General features: G+C 52.1%; 13 protein-coding genes across 13 annotated transcripts; 3 read left to right on the top strand and 10 right to left on the bottom strand.

Annotated features, from left to right (window-relative positions):
- Positions 1-41: 41 nt before the first annotated feature.
- KL911_004676 (uncharacterized protein) lies at positions 42-890 on the bottom strand (the record flags this gene model as incomplete). Its single annotated transcript, XM_043199993.1, has 1 exon — positions 42-890. The coding sequence occupies one exon, from the start codon at positions 888-890 to the stop codon at positions 42-44; it is 849 nt and encodes a 282-aa protein (XP_043052578.1).
- Positions 891-1,035: 145 nt separating this feature from the next.
- On the top strand, positions 1,036-2,381 carry KL911_004675 (uncharacterized protein; the record flags this gene model as incomplete). The annotated part of the gene is made up of 2 exons (XM_043199992.1): positions 1,036-1,487; positions 1,616-2,381. 2 exons carry the CDS (start codon positions 1,036-1,038, stop codon positions 2,379-2,381), a joined length of 1,218 nt encoding a protein of 405 aa, XP_043052577.1.
- A 57-nt stretch (positions 2,382-2,438) lies between these two features.
- Positions 2,439-2,873, bottom strand: KL911_004674 (uncharacterized protein; the record flags this gene model as incomplete). The annotated part of the gene is made up of 1 exon (XM_043199991.1): positions 2,439-2,873. One exon carries the CDS (start codon positions 2,871-2,873, stop codon positions 2,439-2,441), a length of 435 nt encoding a protein of 144 aa, XP_043052576.1.
- Positions 2,874-2,901: 28 nt separating this feature from the next.
- KL911_004673 (uncharacterized protein) lies at positions 2,902-3,417 on the top strand (the record flags this gene model as incomplete). The annotated part of the gene is made up of 1 exon (XM_043199990.1): positions 2,902-3,417. One exon carries the CDS (start codon positions 2,902-2,904, stop codon positions 3,415-3,417), a length of 516 nt encoding a protein of 171 aa, XP_043052575.1.
- Positions 3,418-3,432: 15 nt separating this feature from the next.
- On the bottom strand, positions 3,433-4,059 carry KL911_004672 (uncharacterized protein; the record flags this gene model as incomplete). The annotated part of the gene is made up of 1 exon (XM_043199989.1): positions 3,433-4,059. The coding sequence occupies one exon, from the start codon at positions 4,057-4,059 to the stop codon at positions 3,433-3,435; it is 627 nt and encodes a 208-aa protein (XP_043052574.1).
- Positions 4,060-4,085: 26 nt separating this feature from the next.
- KL911_004671 (uncharacterized protein) lies at positions 4,086-5,147 on the bottom strand (the record flags this gene model as incomplete). Its single annotated transcript, XM_043199988.1, has 1 exon — positions 4,086-5,147. The coding sequence occupies one exon, from the start codon at positions 5,145-5,147 to the stop codon at positions 4,086-4,088; it is 1,062 nt and encodes a 353-aa protein (XP_043052573.1).
- A 104-nt stretch (positions 5,148-5,251) lies between these two features.
- KL911_004670 (uncharacterized protein) lies at positions 5,252-5,768 on the bottom strand (the record flags this gene model as incomplete). The annotated part of the gene is made up of 2 exons (XM_043199987.1): positions 5,252-5,678; positions 5,758-5,768. The coding sequence occupies 2 exons, from the start codon at positions 5,766-5,768 to the stop codon at positions 5,252-5,254; spliced, it is 438 nt and encodes a 145-aa protein (XP_043052572.1).
- A 208-nt stretch (positions 5,769-5,976) lies between these two features.
- On the bottom strand, positions 5,977-6,746 carry KL911_004669 (uncharacterized protein; the record flags this gene model as incomplete). The annotated part of the gene is made up of 2 exons (XM_043199985.1): positions 5,977-6,505; positions 6,736-6,746. 2 exons carry the CDS (start codon positions 6,744-6,746, stop codon positions 5,977-5,979), a joined length of 540 nt encoding a protein of 179 aa, XP_043052571.1.
- A 179-nt stretch (positions 6,747-6,925) lies between these two features.
- KL911_004668 (uncharacterized protein) lies at positions 6,926-8,143 on the bottom strand (the record flags this gene model as incomplete). The annotated part of the gene is made up of 1 exon (XM_043199984.1): positions 6,926-8,143. One exon carries the CDS (start codon positions 8,141-8,143, stop codon positions 6,926-6,928), a length of 1,218 nt encoding a protein of 405 aa, XP_043052570.1.
- A 452-nt stretch (positions 8,144-8,595) lies between these two features.
- On the bottom strand, positions 8,596-11,322 carry KL911_004667 (uncharacterized protein; the record flags this gene model as incomplete). Its single annotated transcript, XM_043199983.1, has 1 exon — positions 8,596-11,322. The coding sequence occupies one exon, from the start codon at positions 11,320-11,322 to the stop codon at positions 8,596-8,598; it is 2,727 nt and encodes a 908-aa protein (XP_043052569.1).
- Positions 11,323-11,406: 84 nt separating this feature from the next.
- Positions 11,407-12,792, bottom strand: KL911_004666 (uncharacterized protein; the record flags this gene model as incomplete). The annotated part of the gene is made up of 1 exon (XM_043199982.1): positions 11,407-12,792. One exon carries the CDS (start codon positions 12,790-12,792, stop codon positions 11,407-11,409), a length of 1,386 nt encoding a protein of 461 aa, XP_043052568.1.
- Positions 12,793-12,861: 69 nt separating this feature from the next.
- Positions 12,862-14,091, bottom strand: KL911_004665 (uncharacterized protein; the record flags this gene model as incomplete). The annotated part of the gene is made up of 1 exon (XM_043199981.1): positions 12,862-14,091. The coding sequence occupies one exon, from the start codon at positions 14,089-14,091 to the stop codon at positions 12,862-12,864; it is 1,230 nt and encodes a 409-aa protein (XP_043052567.1).
- A 113-nt stretch (positions 14,092-14,204) lies between these two features.
- Positions 14,205-16,038, top strand: KL911_004664 (uncharacterized protein; the record flags this gene model as incomplete). Its single annotated transcript, XM_043199980.1, has 2 exons — positions 14,205-14,606; positions 14,668-16,038. 2 exons carry the CDS (start codon positions 14,205-14,207, stop codon positions 16,036-16,038), a joined length of 1,773 nt encoding a protein of 590 aa, XP_043052566.1.
- Positions 16,039-16,050: the final 12 nt, after the last annotated feature.

The raw sequence follows: 16,050 nt of genomic DNA, 5'->3' as shown, positions 1-16,050 counted from the left end.
ACTAGACAGGATTTTTTTCAGGATTATATAATCCGGGCTGGTCAAGGTTTGTCGTCGCCGTAGACCTGGGCGATGTCGGCCAGATTTATGAGCGAGCTGGAGCGTTTTTTGCGCGACTTGAGCTCGTTCTCGGGCGCCCCGCCCGCGCCCGCAGGGTCGCCTGTCTGCACAGGGTGCTCGGCGTTCAGCTCGTCGATCTTCGCCTGGATCTGCTGCTGCAACGCTTCCCTGTTCTCCAACAGGGCCGCCCTGTACTGTCTGTGCACCAGCTCGACGTTTGTGTCGGTCTCGCGGTCGATCGCGTCCAGCCGGTGCGCCGTCAGCGCCGCGATCTGGGCCAGAAGCTGCATCTTGTCTGCGTAGCTGGTTGCGAAGTAGCTGTAGAAAAGATCCGGGTCGGACGCCGGCGACTCCACCACCGGCCGGCTCGCAAACCCGTCTGCGTCCAAGGCGCTCATCTGCCGCTGCAGGTACACGAAATCCTCCTTGGTCGAGCTGATGGCATCGTCGATCTTGTCGACGAGCCGGTCGATGTTGGCTATTCGGGCCGCCACAAACTGCCTTGCCAGCGCCTCGTACTCCTTGGCAACCTGCGACTTGAGCTCCTTCACGTGCGCGTCGTCCATCGACGGCAGGTCGATGTTGTGATTTTGCAGCTTGGTGTGCAGATCCGGCTCCTGGAACCTGTCGGCCATGTTTTCGCGGAAAAGCGGGTGCAGATGGTCCTCGCTCTCTTGTTTCACCGGCAGCGACTCGGTGCTGGACGCCCTGTCCGAGCCCGGGCGCTCCTCGGCGGGCATTTCGTACTCCTTGTGTTTTTCACGGAGCAGCCGCAGCAGCTCTGCGCGGTCGGCACCCGTGGCCATAACGTAGCTCACAAACTGGTCCATGGACGCGCTGCTATGAGTGGGACTCGGTGGTGCAAATTTGACAACTCCAACAACGGCGGTATTCACGGCAACAGCGGCGTCGGTGCGTGCTCTGAAGTCAATTTTTGCCTGCTATTTATTTTATTTTATTTTCTTATTTTTCCCCATGGCCGTTAAGTACCTGATCCTGCTGTCCAAGCAGGGCAAAGTCCGACTCTCCAAATGGTACATCGCCGTTAGCCAGAAGGAGAAGCAACGCATAATAAGGGAATTGACCGCCATCATCCCGCTGCGCAAGCCAAAGATGTGCAACGTGCTCGAACACAAGGACTCGAAGCTCGTATACCGCAGGTACGCCAGCCTGTTTTTCATCGCGTGCGTCGAAAACGACGACAACGAACTCTTCACGCTCGACCTCATCCAACGCTACGTCGAGATCATGGACAAGGCGTACGGCAGCGTGTGCGAGCTCGACATCATCTTCAACTTCCAGGTGGCGTATCACGTGATCGACGAGCTCGTGATCGACGGCGTGATCCAGGAGAGCAGCGCGTCGGAGGTGCTGAAGCGTGTGAGCCAGCAGGACCAGCAGGAACTGGACGAGTTTATGGACGCCACGTACGCGTAGTGGCCGGTGTGTAGCGGTAATGATCGAATGCGGTGCCACTTATCTGTAGCCGGTGCACGGGTGCGAAAGCCCGTCGCTCGTGTTATGTGCCCGCCCAAATCTGACCAACGAGATTGAGCCAAATTTTTTTAAACAACTGTACCGAAAACACCATGTTGGCAAGACTAGCAGCTAGAGGTAGGTACTCGCGCGCGCCATTGACTAACGCCCCAGCTTCCGCAAGACCAATGGCCACGATCGGCCACAGAGCCGTCGGCATCAGATGCCTGTCGACCCCTGTTGACCCTAAGGCCAAGGCCAACGCTCTGATTGACTCGCTTCCAGGTAACTCGTTCCTATCCAAGACGGGTATTCTGGCCACCACTGCCGCCGCCTCTATTTACGCCATTTCGTCCGAGTTGTACGTTGTCAACGACGAGTCGATCTTGCTCGTGACCTTCATTGGGTTCATTGCACTGATTTCCAAGGCCGTGGCTCCACTGTACGGGGAAATGGCGAAAAACAGAACCGACCACGTTGTTAGCCTGCTGAACCAAGCCAGAGCGGACCACGTGAACGCGGTCAAGACCAGAATTGACCAGGTTGCCAACCTGAAGGACGTCGTTTCCACGACCAAGGCCCTTTTCGAGATGTCCAAGGAGACTGCTGCTCTGGAGGCAGAGGCCTTCGAGCTGAAACAAAAGGTTGCTGTTGCGTCCGAGGCCAAGTCTGTTTTGGACTCGTGGGTCAGATACGAGGCCCAGGTCAGACAGCACGAGCAGGAACAACTGGCATCCACTGTTATTTCCAAGGTGCAATCCGAGCTGCAGAACGCCAAATTCCAGGACAAGGTTCTTAACCAGGCTGTTGAGGAGGTGGAGAAGCTTTTTGCTAAGGAGAAATAGGCAGATAGAACTACCATTCTTAGAATGACATTCATCATACTGAACTATGTGTACACACTATCGCCGTAGCACCGTGGGGACGAGCTGAGTGCGTTTTTCGCCCGCCTCGTAAGCCCCCACCTGGTGGATGCGCCAGAACCGCGGCCTTTCCTCCTGCGGAAGCGGGTACTCAAGCTGGACGTTGCCCGGCACTCTGGGCCCGCCTTTCTGTTCCAGCCCGCCCGACGGCGTGATTCCTGCCGGGTTGAGCTCCTCGTCGTAGTAGAGCGAGTTTTTGAACAGCTTGATGTCCCGTTTCGGACGCTCTTCACGCTCGTCCTTGGTCTCCTGGGCCTGCCAGTAGCTGAGGTCTGCTCTGAGCTTTTCTATGTGCTTGCGGTCGGAAATCGTCTTGTTAGTGCGCGCGTCCAGATTTCGTATGCGGCGCTCGAGGTTCGCGCGCCTGCCGTACCGCTCGATCAGCTGCTCTAATTTCGACTGTTTTTTAGCCATGAAATTAAATATTTCTTTTAATTTCGTCATGTCTCTCAATTTTGACGACGTTCCCGTGCAAAATTTGGAGCAGCTGCGGCCGCGGCTGACGCAGCTCACGCATTCCCTTCGCAAGCTGGAGGACAGCATGGCGGCGAGCGCGACACTGCCAAACTGGTCGAACCTCCAGAACCAGTACAACGTGATCCTGTCGCAGCTGACGTCCTTCAGCCGGACGATGGACCTCAACAAGGACGTTCTCAAGCACACCAACGTGTATCCCAACACCGAGTTTGACACCACGCAATTCGAGGGTCTTCTGACCACCCTGCTGCGGAAAAAACACCTGCCCGAGGTGGCAGAGTGGATAGAGAGCAACATGACCGACGTTTCGCGCGAGCGCCTGGCCAAGGACGACCAGGTCGCCGCAGAGTACCTGAGGCTGTCGGAGGAGCTGCTGGGCGAGTTTTCATTCGACGACGACACGCCGCTCCAAGGATCTGACAAGCCAGAGCCGCCGGGCGTGGACGTGTACAAGTACATGTTTGGCGGCGGTGCCAAGTAGCGAGCGATGATACAACTAGCGCGACGACGTGCGTTTTTTCCCGTAGACGATGCGGGCCCGTTTGCGGTCCAATTCCTCCCGCAGCCGTTTGAAAGAGCTGCCGTAGTTAATTCCTCCGTGCACCAGGTCCTGTCTGAGCAGCGACTTGCAGTACGCCTCGTTCCAGCGCGGGTCGTCTGCTGCCAGGGGGAACTCGTCCCACCTGATCGCGAACGACGTAGCAAAGCTGTTGTAGTGTTTTTTATTTTTCACCCGCTCGCTGCACAGGTCCTTGGTCATCACGTGGATGTGCAAGTTGGCCATTGACGGGATGGAGTGGCAGCAAACCTGGATGTAATCCGCTATTTGGCCGCCAGGAACAGCGTAGTGCGCTGGCCAGCTGGACACCACCATCTCGCGCGCCTTGTCGACGTACTTGTCCATTTTTTTGCGGAACTCGTCGTCTGCAAAGGCCTGCTGAGGCCTCTCGAGAGTCTTTTCTGTGGGAATCACGAGAAAGTGCACGAGACTCTTCGGGTACAAATCCCTGATGATAAGTGCGTTGTCGTCGTGAAAAAGCAGCCCCGGACACGAGCCCGGGTCTCGGATGTACTTGGCAAACTCGTACTTGAACGACATGGTAGCTAAAAAAACCGTAGCCATTTAAATTATTCCGTCTGCTATGTACATTAGAGTTTAGACAAAACGCTCGTAAACAGCTCCCAGGTGCCGAACATAATCATGCTGTTGGGCACCGTCCGCATCAGATGCGGCGTCAGGCCGCCGTACATCGACGCCAGACCCTCCTCTTTGATGACCAACTTGAAGCACTGGATCAGACCGGTGTATTTTGGCCTGCCGTCTAGCGACGGCGCCTGTCTGAGCCGAGTTCTGACCACCTCGTGCGGATACGTGATCAGACTGGCCACGAACTTGGCCACACCGGCAGACCCGGACCGCGCAAACCAGTCCATCATCTCACTCGGTTTCCTGCCCTCTTGCTGCAACCGCTCCGACCGGCGGCGGATAACCGCCTTCATCTGCTCGTACAGCACCCATTGGAGCGTGCTCTCTGCAGATCCCAGATACGACGCCGTCAGTCCTCTGTACAGAGCAAAGACTCCCTCGTGTCTGACGATCTTCACCAGACAGTCAAACGAGTTTTTATACGCCTTTGTGGTGGCACGGTCGAGCTGCAGACGCGTCTTGACGAGCCAGATCGGGTTGGTCGCCGTGCTGGTCACGAACCCGGCGCTGATGCCGGCCAGAAGATGCACAAGCGAGCTTTCCTCGCCCTTGAACGCAACCGAGTTCTTGATCAGGTCTTTCGAGTAGCCGTACGTAAAGAAGTTGATCGACCGTGCGGGTATCACGCCCACGAGGTTCGGCCCCAGTCCTTTGAATAGCGCTCGAGGTCCTTCGACCGTGTAAACGTTGCGTAAAATAATCAGCGTTTCCTTGAAATGCAGCGCCGCGCCGCTCAGCATCCCGCCGTTGCGCAGCCCGCTCTTGTAGGCGTCGCGGAAGACGCTGGACTGCAGCCTGGTCTTGACAACATCGAAGGGAGACGTGAATACTGCACCGCACATGCCCCCCAGGCCGCCAGCAACGAAATGGACCCACGGCTTGACCTCGCGGGGCGGCGCAGAGAGCTCGGGCGCCTCCTTGCGGACGGACGACGTCTCGTCGCTCGCAAAGTACGGTACACTCTCCTCGATCTCCTTCTCTAATCGCCCGATGCTGTTATTCATTATAAAAAATTTATTTTTCAGCACAGCCAAGCCAATATAGGAGAGGCTTTCTCTGGAGACAGTGTTACAAGTCAGGCATTTTCACTCTACTAATCCATTACTCACTAAATGTAGGTCTCGTAGGCAATTGGAGCAAGGTTGGTTGGGACACCCGAGACGACCTTGGATGGTCTTGGTGGAGCTGGCTGTCTCTTGAGCAACACTGGCTCGCCAGAAGCCTTGGCAGCGGCCTTCTTGGCAGCGTTCTCCTTGACTCTGTTCAGGAACTCCTGTCTGCACTTGGAGTGCTTGACGTGCTCGATTCTGACGTTCAATCTTTTCTCAATGTATCTGTTTCCCACAACCTTGTAGACAATCACACCAACGGAGCTCTTGGTCACGTTGAAGACAATACCGGTCTTTCCGTGGTAGTATTTGTATGGCATACCCTGCTGGATGGATCCGTTGACCTTGATGTCGACGATGTCTCCGACCTTGTAGGTCTTGAGGTAGACGGACATAGGCAGCGTTCCGTGCTGCTTGAAGTCACGACTGAACGCGTAACGAGTTCTGGATCTCAAACCATGACTGCGTGTTAGTGCTGCGGGAGTCGGGCGTGCTGGCCACTTACCTTTTACCCATCTTGAATTAATTATAGAGTGATAAATGGATGCGAATTTAAAATTTTTCATATCAAGACCGGTGCAGGGATGCGTGAAATTCGTGCTGCCGAGCCCAGTGCGAGATCACGTGAATTAATGTAGAAAATCTGGCCCAGCCTGCTCGCCAGCCGGCTAGCTAGCACCACCCTACTCTGCTTCCTGCTAATCTGTATTTTCCAATTATCTACTTACTCGTCGTCTTCCTCTCCCTCCTCGGCGTTACCACCAGCAGAAGCCTGAGATTTTCTCTTGTTTCTACCTGGTCTTCCTCCACCGTATGGAGAAGTTGGAGCGAAGTCAATGTGCTTTTGGGAGTCCAGTCTGACCATGAAGGATGGGATGTTCACGATCTGCTTTCCAACAGCAATGTGTCTTTGGGTGATCAAGACTCTAGCGTGGTGAATGGACTTGGCAAGACCAAGTTTGAAGACCTGGGTCTGCAGTCTTCTCTCAAGGAAGTCCTCAATCTTCAAGGACAGAACGTAATCCAACTTCATCTTGTCCTCTGGCAAGATACCAACTCTGACCAGTCTTCTAATCAAGGCATTACCCTCGAAGAGTCTCTTCTCGTCCTTCTCGTCTCTGGTAAGCAAGTCTCTGGCAGCTCTTCTGATCTTGGACAATTGGAAACCAATTCTGTAGATCTCGTGCTTGTTCTTCAGACCGTATTCACCGGCGAGTTTCAGTTCGGCATCCAATCTAGCGGACTCGTATGGTCTCTTTGGGACCGAGTAGGTCTTGGAGTGGGTTCTTGGAGCTCCTACGGGTGTTAGAGAATCGAGAAACAGGGATTTACGCTACTTCAAATACAACATGGAGAGCCCGGCCAGAGGGCCAGGTTCTTGCACTGAAGTGTCGGGGGTTCAGTGCAAGTTTCTCATGGAGTGTTTGAAAGAGCTGAGGTCCCGAAACCTCGACCGGAAAACGTCCGGTCATGTTTCTCATACTTACTTGGCATGGTGTTGGATGAAGAAATATTTTCGTGAAAAATTATTTTAAAAAGGTGCGACGTGCAAAACCACATCACGTGGAAGTCACGTGCAGCAAATTAGAACATAAAGCCAAGCACGCGCTCTCTACCGTCGAGTAGTCCCTTGTAATCGCCACTTATCTACTCTATCTACCCACGTCCCCGGCCTAGGCCGTTCTCTGTCTTTTGTTCGCCTGCTCCTCGCTCACGTCCGCGTGGTAGTCCTTGATAATGGAATCCACGTCCTCGATGTTCAGCGGCCTCACGTCTCCCATGAGCTTGATCTTGGTGGTCACCTCTTTGATCTGGTCGTCCGACAGCGTCAGGTTCAGCTGTTCCACACGGCTCTTGATAGCGTTCCACCCGGTCAGTCTGTTGGCGAAGTGGATGTATCTCGAGAGGCCGAAATCTTCAGGGTTCAAGATCTCGTAGGTGGATGGATTGGCCAGAATGGCCTTCGCGTGTATGCCCGCCTTGTGGGTGAATGCGCAGAAACCGGTAATCGGGTTGTTGAATGGGATGTTCACCTGCACAATGTCTGCCACCAGATTTTCAAGGTCTCTGATTTTTTTCAGCTGGTACTTGGACTTGACGTAGTCTGGGTCTGCAACGATCATTCTGGCCATAAATCCACCCAGCGGCACAATTCCGTTTCTCTCTCCAATACCCAGCACACACGTGTCGATGTACTTGGCTCCGGCCTCGAGAGCGGTGTAAGCGTTGGCGATGGCGCAACCGGTGTCGTTGTGGAAGTGCGTCTCGATATCGCAGGAAACAACCGACTTGATCGTTCTGATGAGCTCGTAAACCTGTCTCGGATTGGCGCCGCCAACGGTGTCGGCAATACCAATTCTATCCACGCCGAGCTTGTCGACCGTGCTGTAAATGTTGAGCAGATCCACAATGTCGGATCGGAACGAATCTTCGGTACTGAACCGCACCTCGACGCCCTTGGACTTGACAAACTCAATCACCTCGATGGCGGACTTGGTGATGTACGACATGTCCTTGCCGTGGGAGTGCTGTCTCAAAAAGCTGGACGTTCCGATGAAGATGTTCACTCCATCCACCCCGGTCTCCACGGCCACTTTGGCGTCGTGCATGTGGCATCTGATGTGCGTGAGGACCTTGGATCTCTTCAGTCCGAGCTTGCAGATGGCCTCGACCTCCTCGCGCGCCTGCTCGGACGCCACTGGCGACGTCAATTCGATGTAGTCGACGCCGAACTCGTCGAGTGCTTTGGCGATTTTTAGTTTCATGTCCAACGTGAAAAATGCGTTTGCAAACTGCTCTCCCTCTCTCAGGGTGCTGTCGATAATCTGGAACTTGGACACATTCGAGAGATAATCGCTGGGATTGGGTCCGTACGGGTTGGTTTGTGCCATGTTGATGGAGAAAAGTGCGCACGATAGCCGTTAAATCTAAAAATTTTTCACCGATAATGACTAAATCTGACAAAACAGGTCATTGAGTGCGGAACCGGCTTAGGGAGTATTTTTTTGCGCCCACTGTTTTTCCTGCCTGTGCTGTGGATAAACCCTTTATAGGCCCATTCCGCAACAAGCCGGTGCATTGTGGCATGCGCTGGCGCTAGTGTGTTCAACTACATTCCTTAGACTATTCTCTACAAACGGTATGTACCGCCATGTGACCAAACAGGACGTGAGTAAGTCGTTTGGTCTAGTGGTTACGACGTCCCCTTCACACGGGGAAGGTCACGAGTTCGAACCTCGTATCGACTACATCGCCTAATTTTTTAGTAAATGTATTTTTTCGAGAACCCGTGGCAGCACGGCAACGTGGGTCTTCTCTTTTGTCCGTCAGATAGATCGCGGTTCTAATTCTTCAGTCCCTTCAAGTTCGTATATAATGCGCGGCTCAGGTTTTTGTAGAGCGTTGTTTCGTCCACTTGGTCCTGGAAGCTGATCAGGTTGGTTACCAGAAACGAGTCCAATTTACAGATGGGGAAAGTGTCTGGGATCCTGTTGAGCAAACTGACAAATTTGTCCATCTTAGCTGCAATGTTGGCCTCGTCGTCAACGTCCTGAAATACATTGTTGTTATTCAGGAATCGCTCGATCAACTCCGGGCGTTCCAATTGCAAATACTTTTCGAAGAGTAGCATCTGCAAAGAATCTGTCCTAGAGATGGACGATGCCGTGGATGGTGGACTCCCGCGGCTGTCGGTTAGCGAGTCTGCTGGGAGTTTTAATGTGCGAGCAAAATTCTCACATGCTTCGTAATCCTCCAGTTTCAGAAACTCTGCCACCACTTTTTCATGCTGTGCCTGTTTGTAGTATATGGCTGCCTCCAAAAGTGGATAAAGGCCTTCATGAGCCCCCACTACTTCAAGACACTGCTCGGCTACATTTTTGCGATCCAATATCGATATGGTGTCTTTGCTTATCTGCAGCAAATAGTGGTAAACTTGATCATGCAATTCAATTGCACGGGAGTGTTCCCTAGCCGACTCCAGCTCCAAGAACTCGTAAAATTGAAGTTTCGGAACCGGCAGTGATGCATATTTTTCGACGATTTGTTGCATACCGTTCATTTCTATGAGTTCTTTGAGCAGTGACAAAATGAGGTCTCCCGTGAATTGCTTTTCTCCCTTGGCCGTCACCATATAGTGCAAATACGTTCTTCTGTGCTGTTCCGACAACATCTGCAATATCTTGACGTCCTTGAAGGTATGGTCTTTCAGCTTGGGGTGCATAAATAGCTGGAGCCCGTATTCAGGGTATTTTTCGAGCAGCCATTGGCCGTGCGTCTCGATCAATGGCTCGTCGCAAGTGAGCAGATATTGAACCACATATTCCAAGGGGTCATCTACCTTGAACCTGGGGTCTATGAGTTCGCCCTCGACTAGTTTTCTCCAGTAATAGAGCGTCTGGCTTTTGTCTTCAAGCTTCTCATAGAACCTTGCAAGATAGTAGTAATTTTTTGTCTCAAGCAGCATCTCAATAATTTCGTTCTTGCTGTACTTGATGTTATTCAACTGTGTCAGAAATTCAGGCGACTCCAAATTCCGTCTGGCCAGGTTGAATTCGATGGTTTTCAAGAGATCGCGGTCTTTCGCCGCTAGAATACAGGTGGACAAGTACAAATGAAGAAACTCCTCGGCCCGAGCGCTGGCGCTGTACTTGTTCCTAATGTCTTCGAGCTCGTCTGCCAGTCCTCTGAAAATCCAAACCGACCCAAATATCTCGCTTTTTGGGATTCCCAACGCATACAGCAGCAGACGCGGGTCAAGCTTGTCGACATTGCTGGCCCATATATCGTAGCACTGGTCGAAAATCTCGTACTTGAGGCCAAAAAGAGCCAGCAGATGCAGAATAAACAGTTTCTCGACTTCGTTGCACACGTCTGGGTTTCTGTATTCATCCAGTATCTCGTCAAACACTTCCAAACAATTGTCCTTTCCGGCAGCCTGGTACACCTGAAACAGACGCAAAGGCTTGGCTTGAAGCTTAATCAATCGGATATTTTTTCCATCTCTATCGTATACCAGAGTGGTCGACATGGTGCCGTAGTGCTGATCAGATTCCTCTGCAATTTTCTGCACCTCTTCTGCTGTGGACTGATATATTATCGGCGTCCGTTCCAGTAATGACTTGAGACCATCGTCATCGGATTTGAAAAGATGACTGACACTCGTGACCTCCACCTCAGACTCAAAATCGAGCGTCTGCACAAGCTGTTGATCGTGAAGCGAGTAGATCTTGAGAGACTTGCCAAAAGCACCAATCAGGTACGGATAATCGACTTCCAGAGAGCTGGGGTACTCCGGCCAGGTGAATGTGCCTCTGGAGATTTCTCCGGAGATATTGACCACCATTCCCATTGCAGGGCCGTCAGACGACCCGCAGGCCATGAGGAACTCGTTCGTTCCAAGGGCCAGTATTTGTGGACGGTACTCGGGCGAGGGAAAAAGAGGAATTTTCTGTCCTTGAAGTAGATCAATCAAATCGTAGCTCGTCTGTGAGCCAACGGCAACATAGTTGGACCGTCTGACACCTCGCATGGTACCTGGATAGCTGAAATCTTTGGCCAGCTTGATGCTATCGTCAAATATGCGGACCAATCGGATGCTCTTGCCGGTGAAAACCGTGACATCGGTATACACATGCCAGTCTATATTACTCACGCTTCCAACGTAGTTTTCCTCTTTAGCGTCCAGCTTCCTGTCGTCCAGATCTATGCACATGTCATTGACATCCTTGATTTTTCCTATGTTGGCCGGGGACAGTTCTGGAAGAATATACGCTTGGACGGTTCCTCCACTGAGTACGAGCACCTTCGCTACCTGGGGAAGAAGCAGAATTTTATCTATGGGCTTGTTCTTACTGCTGAACTGCTGTCTCGACACCGCCATGTATCCGGTATCGTCGTCGATCCAAAACATGTGGATCAGCTCTCCTTGACTCGTACCAACATACAAATTGAGATCGTACGTCTCAACCGCAGAAATCTGGCCAGGCTCGGGCGCAATCTCCTCATTAGTCAACGGTACATCATGTACTAAATCCGCTAGTGAGTACGGTGAAGACGGCGGGGTTGTCATTCAATGGCTCGCAAGAATTGCGCATGTAATTGCAAAGAGCGATAAATTGATAAATTAAAGTATTCGATTTATTTTTCAATTTATTTATCCAAACAGTTTGAGGTCGGACTTCAGTATAGCCTCGCCCTCCTCCGGCTCGTTTTCCTCGGCCTCTTCTCCCATGTCTATTTTCCTACCAAGCAATGACGCAAAGAACTCATCGATTTGGTCGTCGTTCCATGCCCACCCGCTCTTCTTGGGAACCTCAAACTGTTGCAACGGCTCCTGCACGGTGTATTTTAATTTGCGGCCCTTTGTAGCCCTGCGGTCATAGTTCTTGTGTATTCTATTCGAGCTCATCGTCACAATCGCAGCAGACGAAGCCGCTTTGTCAGAGATCTTCTTATCCACCATGTCGTTCAGCAAGACTCTGTAGAAATCGTCGTCGTCGAATAAAATCGGCTCTTGGTCCTTTTCCATGCCCAGCGGAGTCACCCCGCGGCGATTCAGCTTCGTTCTCTTCACCAGTCTCTCCATGTCCTGAAGGTTGCTTTGCACTTGAGAGTATGCGTCTTGGTTGATGGTCTGGAACTTGCCGGATTGAAGAGCAGACGAGCCAGATGCAGCTTGCACTTTTGCAGACCACTTCACCAACACATTCTTTTTGAACGGTTCCAAGACAGAATCAAATTCGTTAGTCTCTTCGTACAGAGAGGCCAAAGATCTCTTGTTGGTGCTGGCAGCGGGAGCCTCAATCTTGTCTTTGGCATATAATCTTCTCCGCACACTGATTGTCTTTCCTAATAGCTCAAGGACCTTGTCCTGCACTTTTTCAACCTCTTTCTTTTCCTTCTTGGATAGCGAGTCGTATATCTCTGTGTTCAGCGGTAGTTGATTGGCAGACACAATGGCCTTTTGCAATTTGATTCGACTGTCTAAAATCAGATCGAATATTCGATGCTGGCTCAGAATAGCGTATCCCTTGATAGCGTCGCTCTTGGCGGTGGCAGATAGCCTCGAAATGATTTGCTTTTTCTCTTCAGCCAGCAGCTGCGATAACCTCTCCCGTTTGTATGAATCAGCGACTGACGATGCGTCTGAGTCGTCGTTTTCACTCTCCTGGTCGCCCTCGCCCTCCTCACTTGCCTCGCTTTCGTCACTATTATGGGTATCCTCTTCATTCTCACTATCAGTCACATCTGCTAGAATATCAGAATCGTTGGACTCTGCCTCCTCAGATTCACTGCCCTCGCTTTGCGCTTCGTCACCATCGTACAGGTCACCGCGACTCACCTTCTTTCCCCGGTAGTTCTCGCCCAGTTCGACTCCTCTTAACCTGCTGCGGTTCTGAACGTAGTGTTCGCGCGACACCTCCTCATCACTTCCTTCCGAGGAGCTATCTGGCTCATTTTCAATATCCACATCCTTGAATACTGGCTTCGAAAGCTCCTTGGCTATCTCCTCGGCCACTGTCCTAGTCTTTCTAGCCATGTCTACTAAAATAAATTTTTAGACACTGATTAAATTTTTTTACAAGATCTTCGCACTACCTTCCCCAGATTACATACGCAGCTTCTTCATATCATCAGCCAAACCTTTGAACGCAGACGTATCGCCTCCGCTGCTGCCTTTCTTGCGGCGAAGAGCAAGCTTGCTCCGAGACACGCTGTCGGCTGCGCGCTGTATTTTCTCGAGCTCTTGGTCCTTCTTCACTATTCTCCTGCCACCTTTTTCCAGTGTGTAATTATCCAGGAAATCGTCCACCAACGCAGCCAGATCTTGACGCTCATTTTCAAATGCAAATGGCTCGTACTCTTCCTCCTCCTCCTGTTCGTACCGCTCCTTCATCACGTCGAATTTGTCATCAATAATCGTCATCTGCTCTGTCCGGCACAGAGCAGACGACGACATGGAATACGACGAGGTATCTGTCTTAGCACCTTTACGACGTCTCTCTTTTTTCTTCGAGCTCTTGCTCCTCATCGTGGTGGCCCCAAGATCCGGCAGACTGCCGACTTCGTCTTCGTCCTCGTCTTCGCCGTCAAACTCGTCTTCACTGTCCCAATCGTTGGCCACTTTGCTGCGACTCTGCGCTTTTTTGAACCGACTGAAATCTTTTTCCCAGTCGAAGTTTTCTCCCTCGCCGTTCGAGTCGTAGTCGCCGTACTCGTCCTCATAGTTGTCCATATCCCACTCATCCTCCTCCTCGTACTCCGAGTCCTTCACAACTTCGGGCTTTCCGCCCAGGAGCGTGCCAAAAACGTCCACATTATCCTCGTCCTGGTCGGGATCTATGTATGCCTCGTCCTCCAAAGCCTCCAGCACTTCCCGAAGATCAGGATTCATATCAGGCTTGAATCCAGCGATGTCGTCCTGGATGTTCTGCTGACGCTGGTAATCGTATTTGACTGTCTCCTTGGAGGGCAGGAGCTCTGCGGGCAGCTCCACCTTCTTTGGTTTGTCCTCTCTAGCTATGAAGATTCCCGTCTTGTCCTCGCCAATAGGCTTCAAATGCTGCATATAGTCGTACTGAGAGTCGTCGTACGTGATCCCATACAGGGCGGCCTCTCCCTCATTTTTCCTAATTTCTCCTTGGGCAATTTGTGAATCCAGCTCTTTTTGGAGGTCCTGCTTCGTCTCCAGCCGCTCTCTCGCATTTCTCTTCCTCTTCTCAATCGGCACAAGCACACGCTCCCCAGCCTCCTCGTTGTAGTAAAGCGGATCCTCGTGCGCACGGTGCAAGAGCGCATAGCTCTGTGCCGTCTTTTTATCGATCCACCTCTTGGACATGCTGAGAAAAGAATAATTTGGACTGATAAATTTTTTTACGCCGCACAGCGACTCGGAGACGCGACGTTTATTTATTTTATCTGATCTTGAATAGAACAATTCCAAGGCAGAGCATGCAAATCAAACTTAACAGCTGCTACGCCATATATTCGTGGCACTGGGACATCCCCGAGGACGAGGTTTGCGGTATCTGCCGTGTATCCTTTGATGGGACGTGCACAACTTGCAAATACCCAGGAGACGATTGCCCACTAGGTAAGTACAAAAAGTCCCGTATCTCGCTAACATCCAGTCATTGGCGAATGTCAACACGCTTTTCACATGCACTGCATCTGGAAGTGGCTAGAGACAGAGACCGCCAAAGGCTTGTGTCCAATGTGCCGGCAGCCGTTCACCATGGACAAGGACAAGGACGTCAACAAGGGCGTCAGTTTGCCGGAAGCCAGCCGGTTGGCCACAGCAACAAACGAAGAGTTTCTCGCAGACATGCTGGAAACACAGACCACGGACGCAATGTCCGTTCAGGACCTCTCTGGAGGAGACTAACAGACGGTGTCTCGCTGCGGATCTGGGAAGAGTTTGGTGCACGGATGTGGCGTAGATTTTTCCAAATCTCTTTTTTCCACTATGACTGATCATAAGAAGTTCACCATCGTGGTGAAGGTCGGGTCCTCGTCGATTGTCGACGAAGTGACCCATGAGCCACGGATCGCTAATGTGTCGACGATTGTGGAGACGCTGGTTGCCCTTAGACGACAGGGCCACCGTATCGTGCTGGTTTCGTCCGGGGCCATCGCTATAGGACTTCATCGCATGGGCCTCGACAGGAAGCCAAAGCGTTTGTCTGCCGTGCAGGCTCTTGCCGCATTGGGTCAGGGAAAGCTGCAAGCCTTGTGGGACAGCATGTTCAGCTACCGGAACCAAAAGACTGCTCAGATCTTGCTCACCAGAAACGACATTACCGATTTTTCTCAGTTTAGAAACGCCGAGAACACCCTGATCGAATTGCTGGACATGGGCGTGGTCCCCATTGTCAACGAGAACGACACAGTTTCCACGCAGGAGATCAAATTCGGTGACAACGATACGCTTTCTGCCATCACTGCTGGAATGTGCAACGCGGACTTCCTTTTCCTGCTCACCGACGTGGACTGTCTCTACACCGAAAACCCGCGTCTGAACCCGAACGCAAAGCCAGTGGTTCTGGTGAAGAACATGAACAGTCTGGAGGTGAACACTAAATCGTCGGGATCCAGCATCGGCACTGGAGGAATGGAGACCAAGCTGATTGCCGCTGACCTGGCCACCAACGCGGGTGTCACCACTGTGATTTGCAATTCGCAGCGGCCGCATGACATGATCCGGATCGCCAACTATATCTGCGAGACGGACGCTCAGCTCAGAGAATCGAGGGAGGTCATTTCTGCAGAGTCGCACGAGCAGTTCCAGATCACGAATGCAACAGAGTTCTCTCAGTTGCAACACCACAACATCCCGCTGCACACGCGGTTCATTGGCCAGCCGAGAAACGCCGTCAAAAACAAGGAATTCTGGCTCTTGCACGGTCTCAAACCTGCCGGTGCTCTGATCATCGATCCCGGCTGCTACGAGGCCATTACTCGCCGGAACCGGGCAGGGCTGCTGCCTGTGGGGGTTATCGGTGTTGAAGGAGAGTTTGGACAGCTTGAGTGTGTGGACATCAGGGTTGGAATCAGAGACAGCGCGACGGGCAGGTGGGACAGGTCCAAAGGCGCCGTTAGCGTCGGACGCGGACGTTGCAACTACTCGTCGTACGAAATTGACAAAATCAAAGGCCTGCATACGCACGAGATCCCGTCGGCCATCGAGTACTTTGATTCCGAGTACGTTGTTCACCGCCACAATCTCGCCTTCCCGCTCCACAAGAACTCGGAACTGGAGCAGCTTATACAACAGTCGAGCATTTAGCACAGCCGTACA

This window comes from Ogataea haglerorum (genome assembly GCF_019207285.1).
Source record: "Ogataea haglerorum isolate 81-453-3 chromosome Unknown 81-453-3_NODE_15_length_226208_cov_100.181872, whole genome shotgun sequence".
Taxonomy (NCBI): Eukaryota; Fungi; Ascomycota; class Pichiomycetes; order Pichiales; family Pichiaceae; genus Ogataea; species Ogataea haglerorum.
The sequence above is the reverse complement of the archived record's forward strand: the minus strand, read 5'-3'. Positions and strand labels throughout refer to the sequence as shown.